We start from the raw sequence: 20,181 nt of genomic DNA, 5'->3' as shown, positions 1-20,181 counted from the left end.
TTATTAATTTTGGGCGGTTGTCTGATCTTTTAGTTTTGATCCATGTATATGAAAATCAACATAATATTTAGTTCTTAAGATGGTGTCTCAAATTTTGACATCTCGTGTAATTTTGATGTTCTCCGAATTTCTAAAATCAGGTGTAAATTTTACGGATTCATGGTATATACTTGAAATCCGATGAGTATTTTAAATAAAATAAATAAGAACTAACAGATCAGAGTTTCACGGATTTGTTTTTTATTTATAATTTTATCTATAATTTTCTGTTGAGAGTGGCGTATTAAGAAGTCTGTGTATAAAAGAGTAAAATGCTGCCATTTTGTGTGTATAAGGGTGATTTGAGCTGTTATGTATGACTGTGTATGACAGCTCAAATGCCTATTTATCAGAAACCTAATACAGAACACGAACAATTAAAAAACAATTACATACATAGGAGAACCCAGTGAAAAATTTCAAAACATTTGTCAAAATGTGGTTTAAAAATAGCTTTCAGAACTAATAATAGAATTTTTTTTTAAAAACAATAAAACGAAATATCCAAAATCTCAAAAATTAGGTGTCGACAGGTTGAAATGCGGATTTTGTCCTAAAATTTGTATTGGACAAACAGGTAGATCCTTCAAGAAACGCATTAACGAACATAAAAGAGCGTTTAAAAACAATAGTCTAGATTCTAATTATGCTACACACTTAAACACAGAAAAACACGTTTTTGACGACAATTTTGATATATTACATACAGCCATAAAAAGTAGAAAATTAAATTTATTCGAAGCCATGGAGATTAACAAAATGAGACATTCAAATGTATTGCTTAACGATCAATTAGATTTAAATACCTCTCCTTTATTGAACTTAAATTCTCACAACAACAATAATTATGGTTTTATGGTCATTTTTCGGTATATATAGTAGCAGGTAGTTTGTAAATATTATATTTGATAAAGACAAGATGTTGTCGAAACCATTGTGAAAATGTGTGAAAATATATAATTTCGTGAAAATCGTTAGTTCTTATTTATTTTGTTAAATGGATTTTCATCAAGTAAAAGCCATCTCAGTTCAGTATTTTAAATAATCATATGTTTAGGATCGATGATTAGAGTTGGACCTGACGAAGTAGAGCAAAAATAATATAATATCTTCATTGTTTTTATTATTTAAAATTTAATTTCTCCGCCACTGGCTGATTGGAACCAATCTGGGTTGCCCCGTCAAATTTCCTAGGACGATCATTGAATTTACATTCGAATCTCGTAAAAGTCATAAATTTTAAAGTTTAATCCAGGGATTCGGACAAGCCAGAGGTTAAAAATAAGCCAGGATTAGTGGTCCAAGCATCTTTACAAAATCGGTAAATTAAACACTTGGAAAATTTTCGGCCGTAATACATTTGATGCACATCTCTCTTTAAAAATTGTCTTTGTAGAAGACTCGAATTTACGAACGCCAAATTTGAACTTTGCCTAATCAATTCGGAAACTCGTAGAAATTAAATTACTTCAGTTGCAGATCTGAGATTTTCGCGGCATATTTTTGACTGGAAAAGCCTGACTAAGCTCCAATTGATCCGCGGTGAAGTCACTAAACTTACTTGACTGTAAAAAAAAGGAACGCAAAGTCGGTGGTAGAAATAAGTTTTTAGTTTTACCTGAAAAAGTCATCTGAAATACACGTTAGTTAAACTCTGATTACACTCTGCAGGGTGTTCGAAAGGTTTTTTTTACTAGACCTAAGTACTAACCGTCGCCTCTATTTTATATACTATGAATTGGATTATTATGACATTATCAAAAATAGGTTACCTTAAGGTAGCCATGGACCGCCATAATTGTGTGCGAAATATACTGGTTGACACAAGAAAGTGGGAACACTATATAACTTTTAAACTGCTTGAGATACGTTGACGTATCGCACAACATTGATTTCCATTTCTTCACTTATAATAATAATAGCACTTTATTTCCAACAGGTAAGATGACCCAATTACAGGAAATACTAAATATGAATCATTCAATATATATATATATATATATATATATATATATATATATATATATATATATATATATATATATATGATGACACTATATTCCGGGATATCATCCGTTCGCTCGTTGAACTCCGACTGGAATCCTGCATCCGACTGGAATCCTGCAAATCTTGCATCCGACTGGAATCCTGCAGACGTTTCGCCAAAATCTCACTTGGCATCTTCAATGCTCGCGCTCCGAAAACACTTCGAACACTGTGTTCGAAGTGTTTTCGGAGCGCGAGCATTGAAGATGCCAAGTGAGATTTTGGCGAAACGTCTGCAGGATTCCAGTCGGATGCAAGATTTGCAGGATTCCAGTCGGATGCAGGATTCCAGTCGGAGTTCAACGAGCGAACGGATGATATCCCGGAATATAGTGTCATCACATTTTTCCATCCGTGAATCAATACGTGAGAATATATATATATATATATATATATATATATATATATATATATATATATATATATATATATATATATATATATATATATATATATATATATATATATATATATATATATATATATATATATATATATATATATATATATATATATATATATATATATATATATACCAGTTGACGTAGAAACTAACCTTAAATCTACTAATCTTATAACTAAAAAAAAAGGAGGAAAGAATAAGAAAGAAAATGATAAGACTTATCGGTACGGACAACACGACGCCAATCGAAGGTGCCAAAGTATCGCCTGGAGACCATCATAATATAAATCGCAGTACGATGATAGTTGGTTGAAGGTAGCAGACATATTGTAAATAGGGTTTTGAAAATGGATATTGGACCTGGGCAACTGCGGTAAGAAAGTTGATTGATGTCTCCCTTCCAGCCGGGGCACATGAAATCGTAATTGTTCCAGAAGAAACGGACAATCGACTCCGTAATGAACTAACTTATAGAGAAATGAAACAGATTGCAAGTCTCTGCACAAGCTCAGAGACAGTATAGCAAACCTTCTTAGCAGAAGATCATGATCAACTCCCCTCTCAGGATAGGAACCTTTATATCACGTTTTTAACCTGATACTTTAAACGGGTGTTTATCCTGAGCTTTTGAAATATGTTAAAGTTTATCCTATTCTCAAAAAAGGTGATCCTTCTGTAGTTGAAAACTACCGACCTATTTCGATCTTGTGCAATTTTTCAAAAATATTCGAGATTATATTAAATAAATTTATTTTTGCTCAAGTTATAATAAAATTATCATGTCGATTATTTTATGGATTTCTCATTTTCAATTCCAGCTTTCTAAAGGAAGCATGTGCAACCAATGCACGGGCCTGTCGAAAGTTTTTTCTGCATTCCCCGTATATCAGAACCATATCAACTTTTTCTCCATTTATAAATTGATTATTGCTTTCCATAATAATCCAAATAAATAACACGACAAAATCCCACCTACGTAATACTTTATTTTTGTTTAAATGTATTTACTTTTTTTTTTATTCCTGTGAGCTTATTTTTTAACGGATTTCGAAAATTTTGTTGTCAAAATGTTGCAAAAAAAGTATCGGTTATAAGAAGTTTTTGTTCCCATTAGGGTGCCATTTGAGAAAACTAGGTTATCCTAAAAAATTAATAGTTCATTAGATTAAATGCTATTTGCCATTATACAAGTAAAGAAAAGTTTCATTTACAATTTTCCACATGATCAGGTGACCCGGTCAATAGTATTTATGATGGTCACAGAGTCTTAGGTACAATTTTCAAAATTAAATAAAAATTTAAAAAAACAAAAGAAAAGGGAGAAAAGCTATCCTATTCTACATAGAATGATCTCCTAAATCCAAAAATGCAAAAAAATATAGTGTGTGCCATTTTAATTTCAAAAGTTACTCAAACCGTAAATGCAACCATTGACTACATATTGTCAAAAAATTCGATGACGATGATGTTTACGGCACAAGTTACTAACTCCATATCTTCGAAATACGCTCGCCAAGTTAGATATAACCTCCAGCCAAACACCCTGTATATAAGATGTTCAAAAATAATAATTCAATATTGGTGGAGGTAATTGCTAAATTTAGCCCAATCCCAAACACTCCTCTTCCAATTTTAATGACACTTGATTGATATATTTGTTGTAGTAAGAGGCTTATTCCAAATTGGCAAATAAAATTATTTCAATCATCAACTAATAGAGTCTAATAATTAATAAAATTCAAATTCAGTGTCCTATAAAAAAAGATTCTTATAAAAATTAGAATTAAACTTTTCTTCAACATATCGAGGAAAGGAATATCCTTAAATGTGGTTTATTTTCTTAATGTCTTAAAAAACAAACCGAATCGAATCAAAAGGAGCGCGAAGGTCCGAATCTGCAAATTCGGGCAATGCTCTTTTATAAATTTCGTAATGACAGCTCGCCTTTAAAAGAAAATTCGAAATTCTATAGAATCCAGAAAACGTCGGGATATTATTACTTCGGGCTTGTCGAGATTACTTTTTGAACGATAAATCATAATGTGTGTATGTGGTCGGGTATATATATATAGGTTATAATATAGGTAGGTACGTGGAATCAACTCCATTATTTTGGCAGCGCGTTACATCAATCAAGTCGACGTCATCGAAAGATGGCGCTGACAAACGGAGTGCCTCCGAAATTTTACATCAATTTCATAATTTCATTTGGGATACTCAGACAACATCGAGACGATATTAGATGTTTCTTCGAGTTAAATGTTTAATATGATTTAAAGCTGCTTAAACCGCTTCTCAAACAGCGAACGGAACGTATGATGCGGTTTAGGTAATCAGTATAATCCTATTAGATTCAAAGTTAATTTCAGGAGATTTCTGTGAACTGCGCTGTTTATCTTGGTCTAAAATATTTTTGTTTACTTCAAACAGAGTTTACGATATTTTTTTGCGTAGTCTGAATGAATTTTTGAAAGCCAGTATTCCTACTGTTTTCTTTATTTTATTATATATGTTAAATACATATAAAGCTCGCATCATATGGAAACATTTATGGAAAAACTTGATAATGGGAATAGAATAAATTGATTCACCCGTCAAAATAGACATCTTTAAAATATTGGGTAATTTTTTTAAATATAGAAAAAGTACAGACGAACTTTTTTATCAAAAATTTTTTTTGGTACACCCCAATTTAAAGAAATAGGAATCAAACTACTCAGACTGAACACTTTAATTAAGAGTTTTTCTTAAAATTTATCATAAACCCCTGATTTCAAAGAAACTGAGCTTAAATTATTATTATTATCCCCATTTTATTTGTAAAAAATTGTAAAACAAACTACTTTTGCCAATTTGCGGACTTTATAACGACACAATTATTCATTAAATTAATATTCAAAAGAAAAGTTGCAAAATTTACCTTTATTTTCCGATACGAATAAAATAGTTTGATATTTATTGAGAACAGGAAATTATATGTGAAATTAAATGATAACTTGAGACGACTACTAGTATCTTTCCTTTCAACTCACTGTAATATTTTGGGGACAATTATACATTTTTTAATCAAATACAAAGAATCGCTTTTGATAGTTTTTGATAGCTCAAAAGTTGTAGGTAAAAATTTTGAAAATTCGTTGTATTGAACAAAAATATATTTCCAAAGAGTAACAGTTAAAAAACAAATAAAAACATGGACTTTTAATTAGTTAATAGGCTATAGCGTAAATAATAATTTGAATCCAACGAGACTCTGGCCTTCTAAAATTAGAGTCACAAAAGAATGGAAAAAAAACCGCTGAACAATTTTCTTGACAGATGTGGGAAATTTCTGATGCATTAGTTCAATTTGCGGCAAAGTTGCGAATTCTATTATTACGTCTCACATCGTATTTGTTCGCAGTCTGTAGGATCCGTATTCGCTGCAGTTCCTCAGTAATTTTTCCACTAAATTTAATGCAGTTACCGAAGAAAAAGGCCAACTTTGATTTGTTCATGCCTAAAATATTTGATACACTACGACTACAAAGGATGGAGCACCAAAATACGGTTTTTTTTTTCTTTTTTTTTACGTCGGTTATTGTTGAGTCGAACTTGCTAACGTTTCGCCAATCATCCTGTTGGCGCCTTCAGGGCTTAACGGAAACTGTTTCAGTTTTCTGAAGAAGCCAACAGGATGATTGGTGAAACTTCAGCGAGATCGGTTCATCAAAAACCGACTCAGGAGGAATCCAGAAGATTTATTAATAGTATTGCCTGAGATTTATTAATTAAAAAATACCATCTATAAAAATTTCCGTCGGATACTTTGCAAACGAATAAACAATAAAACAATAACTTATTGACAGCTATCTGAAGACTAGCGAAGACCAAAAATAGTAGATAATAATTAAATATATTAGCAATACATAACCGCATGTTCTTCCTCTCGCTATTTTCAAAAATATTTTTAAGGTAAATACGATTTCATTACGATACAGCGAATTAGGAATCTACAACATACCAAACTCCCATTGAATTCCTCGACGAACCAAAATCCCACGTATTTCATGCACCATCCCTTACATCTATAAACAGAATGCCTTTATCAATTATGTTGCTACTTCAGAATTTACTAATAGACGATCATGCATTGCTTCAATAAAAGGAAATATTTTCTTTAATAACAAAGCGAACCACGTATCGAGGATTATTTTTCTGTAGGTTGTATCCTTCAGAATATGTTTTTATTTATTGTCTGACACCCCATTGATTGATCAATTGGAGAAAATAAAAGCTTGCCGCCGTGAATGGACGACATAAATATCAGATTTCTGACTTCCCTATATTGTCTCGCACAAACAAAAATGTTTCGTTACTTCGTCAAATACGAGCAGTGAAAAAAAAAAAAGAACCGTACAAAAATATATTTTTATTGATCCGGTCTATTCCTGTAGACCACTGTCGGAGGAACAACGTTTTTCCTACTATATCATGTGGTTAATTGGTAAAATATACATATCAATCTATGGGTAATAACGCTCTACATCTTTCGATTCCCGATCTTCAATTTCTCTATCTCTTCTCAAGTTTTCCTTCAAACCTCTTTCCTGAATTTCATTATCAATTTCGCCTCTCCATCATTCTCCCTTGAGAGTTCCAACTTATGATCTTCTATGGGATTCGATGCTGTAGCATTGTTTCTACGTGTCCATAACATACCAGCAGTGTGTTTTATTTCCATGTTGTCTTGTCGTGTCGTTTGGTATTCTATCTCTTTTGGATTTTCCTGCAGCCCTTCCCCATCGCCGAGCTGTGTGTATGTTATTATGGTTTTCACAATTGTATTTTTTTATTGTTGTTACTTGTTGTCTACTTTTATCCCATATATCCCAATGCTTGAATGTTATTGCTTGGTCATGTATTCGATATCCATCTTGTGCAATGATATCTGGAAACGATAGGGTGTAAACTGTATGATCGTCATCCATATTATTGCATTTTCGCTTCCAGACCTTTAGTGTATTTTCCAAATCAATTTTAAATAGTGTCGGAGACATGCTCGATCTTACACCATGGCATACGGATTTCACCGAATATGAGATGAACTTCTTGGGTGAACACTATTTTTTTCTAGGTCTCCAAGAATATTTTTTATAATATTTTTCGTTTAGATCATCAAATTATTAATTATGAATTCAATGTAATGAAATAATTGTTACAATAAGTGTTAAAAAAAGATCACCATCAGAGCCATAGCAATAGAAACATTTTTCGACGGACTATTTATTAACTAAACGAATTATTTCCAAAATCACAGAATAAACACCCAAGGTATAAGTATAAACCCAAGCTTTGCTATGAGTTCCTCGGGAAATGAAATAATGACCCTTGAATAGATCTGTTTACTATTAAGTTTCTGAGCGAGTTTCAAGTTGTATAATTTTCTCTTATCAGAACAATCGTCGAAATTCGAAGTGCCTGATTAATTTCCATCTAATTAGAGGACTAATTAAACTATTGTTATGTAAGCTGAACTGATGCGACGAGGAATTTAATTTAATCCTTTCTAATAATAATAAATCGACTTTATTTCAAATAATAGGAATGCACTCAGCCCCAGGGCGAAGTCTATAGTCCAAGTAACACAGAATACAGCGTGGGTAGCATAGGCAATGCATTTAAGATAGGAGAAAGCGGCACAGATTTGCCGAGAATCGTATAGCAGCCCCAGAGTCGGTTCAGCCCAAAAGACACCTGTATTTCATGCAAATAGATAATATCATTTTAAATATATACAAATAAACATTTTAAATGGATTACCCATACAAAGATTAAAATAACATATTTTGAATTTGTTTTACAGGTAAAAAAAGCTTAATAGGCTTATTAGTCTATTGGATTAGTTTAAGAAAGTATTAATGACTGAAATGAGCAAGTCTGTCAAAATGGCTTATAGTTCGATTTCTTGCCATGAAATTCAAGAAATTCAAACAAAATACCGTTTGCTAGTGAATGTTGAGTTTAAGTACAGCTGTGAGTGACGATTCAAGACTGAAAGGTGTCAGTGAAAACACAATTTTTAAAATAGGGAATTTAAAAATCCTGCCTCAAGAAAAAGGCGGACAAGTCAGTCGCGATTATATATATATATATATATATATATATATATATATATATATATATATATATATATATATATATATATATATATATATATATATATATATATATATATATGATGAGAGTTTTAGGAGTTTGCTCAAAATAAAATTAAAGGTATAGTTTTTGAACAAAATTGTAATATCATTATTTTTATAAAAAACAACCTCCCATACTCAGATATTCTTATCAATATAAAATCAGACCTAACATTGGGTCATTTTGTTTACAGAAAACTTACGCACACATTGTCACATAACCATCCTGCCCAAAGATTATCGGTTATCAATTCTCTTGTTTACAGACCCGTAAAACTATCTCAGCCCGAGTCACTGAATCCAGAATTAAAACACCTTACCTCTGCTCTTCTCTCTAATAATTTCCACATTAAAGATATTAAGCGTTCCATCACAAAATACACTTCACCAAATCTTCCAATAGCAATGAAGCCGAAAGCAATCCCACGCTTGCCACTGTTATCCTTATCAAACTCTTGACTGGAACCTTCGGCACTGCACTAACACACAATAACGCGTTTTACCACAAACCGAAACTCAATTTTACCTACTCGATGCGCGTTTCGCCAACCAAGTTGGCATCTTCAGGAGAAGATTAAAACTAAACTTAATCTCTAATCTACTATATTATAAAAATCAAGTGTAGCCGAACATATGTTCAACAATTATCATAAGTAATTTAAAATTAGTTAAACATGTAAATAATAGTAGAAAATTAGATGCCTACGAAAGCTTAGAAATTATTAACAGAGGGAATAAGGCACTGAACAAGGACAGAGGTCCAATCCCATTTAGTCTATTATACTCGCTGATTGGTTGCGTGAACAGTGCGTAATTCCCTCTCCCACTTCCCCATGTGTATATATATAGAGAGCATTTGTTCCATTAAGTTAAAACCAGATTTAAAACTTGTCCAAAAATCTCTCAACATCTTCGATCAGTCAAAGAAAAAAATTAATTTGAGATGCCAGAATATGAAAGAGCCTTAAGACTAGACAAATAAACTCACCAGCTGTTGCCGAACATAATCACGAAACCGGACATAAAATTTTATTCGATAAAACAAAAATTCTTGCATGTGATCTATTTTTCTACCAACAAAAAATCCGAGAGTCTATAGAGATCTATAGGCAACTTAACAATCTTAACTGCGACTCAGGTTTTTACCTGTCACCAATATGAGAATCAGTCATCCGGGACAGTGTTTATGCCACTCATTTAGCTCCGCCCACCTCAAACAATATATAAGCAGGTACAGAGTAAAATGGGAGCTAGTTTCAGTCAAGCTCTGAAGAAGCCAACAGAATGATTGGCGAAACGTTAGCAAGTTCGAGTCAACAAAAACCGACGCAGGAGGAATCCAGAAGTTTTATAAAAAGTATTTAGATGAAAGATGGATCAATGTGGCTCACACGGTTAATTATGATTGGTGTGACAATACCATAACAAATCCCAGAAATACTTTTTTAAAAGATTTAACAACCACAAAAAGAGGCCCGTGTTTCCTTCTGCTTCATACAGGATATGCAAAAGAATTTTCACTAGGGGCCGACTTTTCTTATCAAAGAACAGCGACGGCGATTGTCATGACGAAATGAACTAGTAACCTCGTCGAAATTCAAGATTAGTTGCGCGAAAAAGACATTTTCTTTGACGACTCCTACTTGAAATCAGAGCTGCTGAAAGTTTCCCACAAATAGAGGAATGAGTAACACAAATATTAAATATCTGCGAAATACGATATGTTGTTGTATCACTTTGTGTTTAATACAGAACATGTTTAATAGATGAAGCATCTCACCATGTTACTGAACAAAATGTTCAACATATAGAAAGAACTGAAAAGAAAATATGCTCCTCTGATAATCACCAAGACACTAGCGTAAATTCTGGCGACAGTTCTGAGAGCTACAGTGACATTTCCGATCTTGATCAAGAATAAAATATTCCACAAATGTACATAAAAATTAGGTAAAGTAAAAATGTTCAGATCAAATTTGGGCCAAATGTATTTGGGACCAAAATTTTAAACATAGGAACAAATAATTTCTTTTTGCTTCTGATATATGAAGAAAATTTCCAGTTTAAGATCCTTGACATCTTTAACCATTGGAATTCAATGCTCTCCTGTCATAATTCTTCCAAGATTGAGGCGACAACATGCATTTTCTATCTTTTGTATTCTGTACTTTTCAAAGTGTTCAAGTCAGGGGCCATTAGTAAAATTGGAAGTGAACATAAACTGATAAAACTTTTTTTTTACTTTAAAACTTGATATATACCTATTAAAGTAAATCTGTATGTGTAAGAATTTGTTAAAATACTTTCAATAACGGATAAATGTGAATTATCATTCCAGAATCTATAGAAGCGATCCCTCCGACCACCTTAGAGCACTTGACGATCAGTCCAGAGGTGACGACGATGGTGCCTGAAGTGGAACGGAAAAAAGTGGAACCTCGTGAAAATTTAAGCAAACACGATCATCCGGATACCACAAAGATCGAACTTGGTGCGACCAGTATTACTATGCGACAACGTCACGGCAACGGACATAACCCAAACAGAGTTGTAATTCCTGCACACTTCCATTTGTCAGACTCCCGATTCGGGCCTTTTTTCGAAGAAGGATCGGAAGTGACTAACGTAACGGCTAGAATTGGTTCGACCATAAATCTCGATTGCCGTATCGGACTTTTGGGAGACAAAACCGTACGTAAATCTTTATTACATGTTAAAAGTTTTATTTGGCGTCTATTGACATCCTTTCACTACAATGCATCATATAAGGTGAGCCCGTCGAAACCAATACGCGAAATCATATGGGGCTTGAAAAGCATTGGTAAAAAAACGGAAACATGCGTTAATTGTCCGTGACGGCTAATAAATTTTGACGAAAATTATTATTATCAAATGATATTAGTCTCCTTAATCAACAAATTTAAAATAAAAGGTAAAACATATCCATTCTCGGGTATATCCGGAAAAAAATCGGCTTTTTTCATATTTTTGAATAAATGACACTTTGTTATTTGTTACAGCATTTTTTTTTACTCTAAGATATTTGAAACTCAACATTTCTACGTAACAGCAACATCATCTTTATCCTGTCAAATAAGAATCTGCCTTCATTTTTTGATAATTTATTTTTGATTTTAATTAATTAACTCAACACAAAACAAAATAGCACGGATATGAAATGTCGGATATCAATTTAGGTAGCAACATTTTGTACAGAAAGAGACGTGTTATAATAGTGTCATTTACTTAAAATAAGATCAAGAGAACAAAAAAATTTGTTTTTTTTAATTCGAAATTTGTCGGAATATTTCACAACAAACAATAACAGGCTAATTTAATTAACTAATCCGACATATTAAAAAGATACATTTAATAAACGGTCATGCATATTCCTAAACGTTGAAATGTTCGCAATAATTAGCAATGCTCGTGAAAATTTGACTTACTATGCGAAACTTTTACTAAAAAAAGAAAACATTTCAAGTCCAATAATCCATTGGTCTTTTCATTTTATTAAACTTTTCTTTTAGGAAACTTTTTGTTTTGGTTATTTTAGAAATTTCATTTATAAAATTTGATCAGGAATCACTTTAAACAAGAATTGGGATATGAATAATATTCAATTTACAGGATATCTAAAACTGAGACTTGCTGGTATAACGCATACCGAGTTAGTAAAAAGTACGGGAACGCTTATATATCTCCAAAACTGCCCAAGCTGGAACAATAAAATTCAATACCTAGTGGTTTTTGAATATGCAGAATGCTAACAAAAATACTAACAGCCATGTTGCCATTGATTACGCTTCTAGAGTTTCCTAAGTTCAAAATCTAAAATTCTGAGATATAGCGGTAAATCTGACCTTACTAAAATCTACATTCACAAATAAATAGGGCATTCCATTTAAAATTACAAAATTTGTACGTTGTAACGTAAAAGTGCTAAATCTGACAACATTGCTGTTGGCATTTCTGAGTCTTCCCGATGTTGAATTCTATCGTTCCAGTTTTGGCAAGTTTTGGAGATATTTGAGTGGTTCTTTTTACTCAGCCGGTATGTTCGAGAAAAAAAGGAAAGGCAAAAATCTGGCGATGACAGACAGAGTGAACAATCAGTGACTTCATGCCATAAATATGATAAACATCTTTCGATGAGAGTAATAAAATGTGAGGGTAGATTTCGACATTTTGAAATGTTTGAGAGGATGGATAGCTTTAGGGATGGCGTATTTTGGGCAAAATCGAGTACGATGTAAATTAGATTGAATGTATAAATGAAATTGTTCGTCGCAACTGAAGGGTATAACCCTAACAAGTCTTTTTCTAGAAAATACGACCTGAAGGTATAGTAAAAGAAATTTCTACACTTCCACTATTACTGTCGCAATTAATGCAACATTGCAAAACCTCAAGGAACTCAATGTAGTCGTACAGGGTTGGGTGATAATTTATAGTGCTCTAATTTTTGTTAATGACCGGAGTAGCAATATGTAGATAGTATCGTCCTTTTCGTGCTTTATTATTAAATTTCTCATGTATTTTATCACCCAAAAACTGGAATGGTGGGTTGATTTGATCTGCCGAACAATATAATAAATCTGTATATATCTTCTTTTGCCGTCTAATTTTATGAGTATGTACACCTTTACATGTATTAATTATGTATATTGTAAATTTTCCTTAATAACATCGATTTGATTTGAGTTGAATTAAACTGGAGTTGGTAATCCTCGTAATCTTCCCAATACCAAGTAATTAATATTGTTACTATTTATGCTTGAAGCATTGGTTTGTATTTACAAGAACTTTTGCTGGCGGATATGCATTCTTGTATATTTTCGATGGCCCACCCTGCACAACTGATGTCCGAAACAGACATAGAGAAACCCAACAAAATAGAAAGATAAACCGCTACCCTCTATACGAAGGAATTTTCAGTAATAGGAACTTTTTTAAAAATATACCCGCTGGGAATGGAAATGCAAATGAAAACGGCTTTGTATAGGATGTGACGGAAATACGTTATGAATAACGGCCAATCTTCGCCCGCTATTTCTGATAGGAATTGGAAAGACAACAACCTTAATTTGCGACATTTGACGGTTAATTCGTTAATCCTATTTAAAATTACCATTTAGATTGTCTTGCTGCATTGTCTGTTAAATATTGCAGCGAAATTTGCATTTTCCCATCGTTTTATTCGGCGCACTATCTGAGAATAACTGTGTGGATATTTGGCCCCGATTCTGATGAAATTTTTACCATTCGAGTTGCAAAAAAACACGCAAGATATAAATAACATTTTATTAAATGAAAAAAATGTTCAATTACAATTTAAAGTAGGTTTCAAGCCACCATATTATGAGGGAATCATTCTGTACCCGGAAGTATAATTTTATTACAATTTTTCTGCGAGTTGTAGTCTAACTAATTAAAAATTAATCCGATGCAGTGGGAATCTAATTCGAACTCGATTGATTTTACCTTTACATTACATTTTCCAGTTACTTGGATAATTAATCGAAGAAAATACCATCGGAGCACGTTAAAATTCTTTGCTATTTTTCGCAGAAATTTTTAACGAAGTGACGGTGCATTTGAAGAACATCAAACAAAAATAATTAAAGCGCGAGAAATAAGAAATTTCCGCGTTAACTTTAACATACACATTTTCTGTCGCGAACTACCGAAATAACTATAAAAAGTGGAACAACTAAACTGTGAAATTCAAATTATCAACTTCCGCGGTCTTTCATTTAAGCGAGCCGAAAACAAAGAATAAAGGCAAACTCATAGTCAAAGAAACCACTTTCTTTGATCGCGTAAATCTTTCGTAATTTTCCAATCGGCCCGAATTATAGAGAATCGACTTATGCGCATAGGAACACTGGGATTTTCCATTTTCTCTTGTCGACAAAGGCTTTGCGAATTAATCCCTAAAATTTTCACGGTGCTATTGTTATTTTAGAATTACAAATATAACAATGCAAATATCTGCGTTGACGCGTATCCGAGAAGAAATTTAAAATGTTGATAATAAAATTTCAGGTTGAAGTGGGTATGGTCTGTTGATAGATATAAGAAAGTGACAAATTGCTTCTGAATGGCATTATCCAAGGGTAGTCATTAACATACATTGCAACAAGATTATTACCTAAAGTTTCGGAATTTCAATTCAGGTAAAATTGTAGTCCGTAATAGAAAATAATTATATACCTACCTGTGTTTAATATTCTTTGGTTTGGTATACTACTTAGATTAAGTTTATTAGTAATTATTCGTGTGTTGAATCGTGTGCGAATTATGCAAAATATGTGCGAGTCTAGTGTATCTCAGGAGATGCTCCCGCCTAAATGTAGAAAACACTATTCTACTGAGACTAAAGAAGTTATAAACAATGTTTATTTGCCTCTCACTGAACGTGGTGCCAGCAAGTAAGCATCTTTAGAAGAAACGGCCACATTGACGAAAATTCCAACGTCAACTGTATGGAAAATTGTGAATAATCCCATTTCAGCGGGGAAAAAAAGAAGCGATGCTGACATTTTCTCGAGTGTAGATGAAAGTGATCAAGATATAATACGCCGCAAAATTTACCAGTTATACGAGGGACAAAGCGTACCTAGATTAGATATCTTAATTAGGAGGCTTGAAAAAGATGAAACCGGTGTTAAATGTGACAGAACTACCTTATGAAAGTGTATTCAACACATGGGTTTTAGATTTAAAGAAATTGACAAAAGTCAAGTTGTAATGTAATCTTTTAGAATTCAGAAATGGCGACTGGAATATCTAGAAAAAATTAGGACTTACAAAGAACAACAAAGGCCAATTATTTACTTGGATGAAACCTGGTTCGACACTTATGATACCCCTGAAAAGGGTTGGGTTGACTCAACTGATAAGTGTAAAAAAAAACGCGCCATCAAAAAGAGGTAAAAGAATAACTATTTTGCATGCTGGCTCTAAAGATGGTTGGATCCCAAATGGACTTTCTCTGCCTGCGAAAAATATTACAGATTCTTCTCTGGATTACTATGAAGACACCACCGCTGATTTATTTGAAGGTTGGTTTAAAAACAAACTAGTTCCAAACATTCCTCCAAATAGCGTCATTGTAATGGACAATGCAAGTTATCACAGTAGATAGTTGACTAAAACCCCTTCCTCATGTGACACATAAGCAACAATCCAAAACTACATGTATAATAACGACATTTATTTTCACGAAGATTATACCAAAAAACAATTAATTGAGGTTCTACAAAGCTTAAACCTACAAAAGGAATACGTTGCGATAATTATGCAAAAAATGTAGGGCATACAGTTTTAAGCTTGAACATGTTTGGCATCAACTGAAATTTGGCATTCGTCGTAACAATATTTTTCCCCGTGTTAACTCCAATGTCCTCAAACTTATAGAAACCGAAGTTTTTAACATCTCTACAGAAAGTTGGGCAAATTCTTTTAAACATATAGAAAAAACAGAACAATCGTATATCCATATTCCAAATAATATAGAACAAATAATAATTAGAACAGGCGATGATAGCGATAGTGATACTGATATATTATGTGAATAATTTTAAGTAATTTAAGTAGGTAATAAAAATAATTTGTAATTTTATTTTAGATTTAAACATAAATACATACATAAATAAATATTGTTTAGTATCTTTCTTAACAAAACCCCAAATAATTAAATTCTATGCAAAGTACGGACCTGTTCGGCCATATTTCATTCATACAGCTTGGCCGGGTCTTTCCTTAATTCGTATCAGTTAGTCACTTTCTTATATCTATGAACAGACTTTACTTTCAAAATCTTGGGTACTCGAATTATTTTAATCGAATTTTTAATTGTATTTTCGATGCCAATCAATAACGACGGAAGCATTTTGACGAAAATCCACAAAAGAGGCGGGAAATTGAATTAAGAAGTTATAAGAAACAAGGGACGTTCGCCGACAGGTCGAAGAGGAATTCGGGTTCAATAATCAATTAACTTCTCAAATCTGACTGTCGGATAGTGGATCGTAAAAGTTTGAGGTTGGAACGATGTCAAATTAGAGACTTTGTCCCGTTAAAATATTAGAAACTCTGAGGAACAATGATGTCTCTAATTTATTAACGAACCCTTCCTGTGTTAATAAAAATAGTTAACGACAAAATTTATAGCAAGAAATTTATAATGAAATTCCCTAGAAAATTACTATGTAGTTGCAAAATTTATAAAGGCCGAGAGTTTAACACTCGAAATTATCCGCTAACTTTTGACTTTCGTTGAAGCTCCGAAGTCGTGGGCTCCTTTTTAAAAGTTTCCATACATTTCGAGATTTAATCAAATTGCCGAACAAGAAGTTTCGAAAATAATGCTCTTTTTAGAGTTGGTCTTTTTTGGAATCAAGGCTATCGCGGTTCAAAAAAAAACGTTTACCCGTCTGGATCGATAAACAAATTTTCACAAGCCTCTAAACTTGTTTTTTCCTTCCGATTTTTATTCTGACAAACTGGATTTCTATTTGGCTTAATAAAGACGATACAAATCTTCACCTTTAAGATTTTATAACACAAAACTAATTAGTTTCAAAAAGTATGTTGAAAGTCCTATTAAACATTTTTCTAAAAATAAACCGTTATGGATTTTCTTATTTGAAATGTCTAAAAATTTGGGCAATTGATTTGGTTAGTTTAGAAATTTCATATAAAATGTTGATCCTTAAAAAATATTCTAATTTAAATGTGTATATTGTTATAATACTTTTGAAAAAAATTGTACAAGAGGATAAAATATTTTCAGGAAAAATGGGCAAGGCAAAAATCTGGCGATGACAGAGAGAACTGAACAATCAGTGACTTCACGCGATAAATACCATAAGCATTTTTCGATGAGAGTAATAAAATGTGGGGGTAGATCTCGACATTTTGAAATGTTTGAGAGGATGTTGATAACTTTAGGGATGAGATATTGTGGCCTAAATTGAGTACGATACGAATGAGATTGAATTTATAAATGAAATTATCCGTGGAAACTGGAGGATATAATCTTAACAAGTTTTTCTAGAAAATGAGACCTGAAGGGACAGTAAACGAAACCGCTACTCTTACACTATTGCTCAATGCAGTCCTACAGGGATGGGTGATAATTTATAGTTGCCTAGCAAAAATTTTAGAGGCAACATTTTGTGATTTATTATTAAAACGGTTGAATATTACCCAAAAACTTGTTTGGTTAATATTCAAAAAGCACTTTTATTCAGTCTGCTTTTCTTGAACAAACAACAACAGTGTAATTTGAATGGTTAGTTGGTTTAAGCCGCCGAACAATATAATACATTCAATGCCAAAAAACAATCCGCGTTTTAATATAAAGATGCGTTTATTTTAGTCAGGTTTCTAAAGCCACTCGGAAAATTGATTTCCATCAACAAAAAGTCGCATTCTGCTGAATTTCCACCCAAGAATGTCAGTAAATTAATGAACCGTGCAATTTGCTGGAGCGTCAGGCCAATTAGGACGTCAAGTTTATTTCATCTAATCTGGACCGCGGAATTCTGAAAATCCACCATTAGAACACATTTTTGACCTTAGTTTTAACCACCGTTAAAACTCTCATAGCGTCCAAATTAATCGCCGACAGAAATTTATATAAATGGAAACTAGGTTTTAATGTCAACATCTAGTAAGAGTATTCTGGAATGTATATCGTTATTAAACCATTAATTAATTAATTTTAAATTATTATTTTTGATAGTTGCAATTTGAAAATTAATTCAAGTTACTCCACCGGAACACAACATAAAAAATATCGATAGCTCAACTAACAATATTTAGACCTTTTAATTTATAAACTTAACCTAGGCCAAGACGTGTACCTATAATATATAAAAAAAATGAAAAAACTAAGAGTGATCTAAGCAAGTAATTTAGAAAAACTTATATAAATAAATAAAAACAAACTAGAAGCTATGCATGCCAAATATAATTTTTATATTTTCGTTTAAAATTCGAGACAGACAATGCCTGGAATGCATCTGAGTGAGTTAAATAGGGCAATGTTAAAGGTAAAACTACGCTCAAACATTGCCGTCCTATATTTACTTACTTTTTTTTTCTTTTGTTTATATTTTATTTTTTTCATTACTACGGGTTCTTTTGTTACACATTGGATTGTCATAAAGGTGTATGATATATAGAATAATTGTGTTGAGTTAAAGCTGACTTAGTCAGCTAGACTTCGCCCTTTGAGAATTCAGTATTGCATACTGCTTATTATGTATATCCCATATCTCAATTCTCAATAAAGACTATTATTATTGTTATTAATAAATTGGAAAATCAAATCCAGTGACACAATATTTGGCGCAGCAGCGGCCCGGAAACCCAAAAAAAGCAAAAAAGAAAAATCACCATACAAAAAACAACGGTCCATTTGGAACCAAACATCGAATATTTATTTTGTTGTTACCGTTGTAGTTCGACGGGAAAAGTGAAAAAGGGCATCGATGATTTCCACGTAATTCCCCGCAAAGCAATTGTTCAAATTTGTTTGCAAATGTTGGAAAATTAGATCAACCGGATCCCAGGCTTTATTTGCCTCATTTTTTTTTCCATTTCAATCATGTCGTTTTTGCGTTCGGACATTATATCGCGCTTATTTTAAATTGCCATTTTGGAAAAATATCATTTCGACGAGATTTCGTTTTACCAATTTTCCACCCCCCATTCGTTCGGAAAATTTACTGGTTTTCTATTCTTTTTTTTTAATTAAAAATTAAGATTTAATTATTTTTGCAAAACATATATACATATATATATATATATATATATATATATATATATATATATATATATATATATATATATATATATATATATATATATATATATATATATATATATATATATATATATATATATACATATAGAAGTGTCATTTGATTAAAAGAATTGCATTTAAAGCACTTTTTTCGGGGTAAATTCTCGTCTAATTCGTAAGACAACCGATATATTTGTTTAAATAAAAATACCTTCCATTAAATGCGCCAATTGCAGACGTCCGAGAAAACGCACGGAGACACGTATTAGAGTTTAACCTTATCAAAGTTGAGCGGTATTTGCCGCAATCCCATGTGCGGACTTTGTTTCCAACAGTATCTTTCATCTGTAAAATGGCGGTTTTATCTATTAATGCAGAAATATGTAAAAATGGGTATAAAGTTTGCATGCGGAGATAAAAGTTCACCGAATGATACTATTAAAAACCAAATGAAATAAACGTCTAGTTGTCGCGCAGAAAGTTTGAAATGAAAAACATCGGAGCTTTTAATTTCATACGTTTTATCGTCCATTCAAATATTTTCTTAGTTAATCGCGTTAGGATAATTACAAATTGCGCAATGACCCTAAGATCGATATAAAAAATATCGAACTTTTAATACTTCCAGTTTTTCATCACTTTAGCAGTTGCTGTGTTTCTTATTCACTAATTCATCATTTCACAAATTGAAACTT

The 20,181-nt window shown here is 32.4% G+C and overlaps 1 protein-coding gene across 1 annotated transcript in view; it reads left to right on the top strand.

Annotated features, from left to right (window-relative positions):
• LOC132695758 (zwei Ig domain protein zig-8-like) overlaps positions 1-20,181 on the top strand; it is a 222,017-nt gene that overhangs the window by 172,124 nt on the left and 29,712 nt on the right. The window contains exon 4 of the mRNA XM_060660214.1: positions 11,006-11,358. Coding sequence (XP_060516197.1) covers positions 11,006-11,358 — 353 coding nt within the window. The remainder of the gene's footprint in view (positions 1-11,005; positions 11,359-20,181) is intronic.

This window comes from Cylas formicarius, unplaced genomic scaffold (genome assembly GCF_029955315.1).
Source record: "Cylas formicarius isolate icCylForm1 unplaced genomic scaffold, icCylForm1.1 PGA_scaffold_12__32_contigs__length_19106922, whole genome shotgun sequence".
Taxonomy (NCBI): domain Eukaryota; kingdom Metazoa; phylum Arthropoda; class Insecta; order Coleoptera; family Brentidae; genus Cylas; species Cylas formicarius.
The sequence above is the reverse complement of the archived record's forward strand: the minus strand, read 5'-3'. Positions and strand labels throughout refer to the sequence as shown.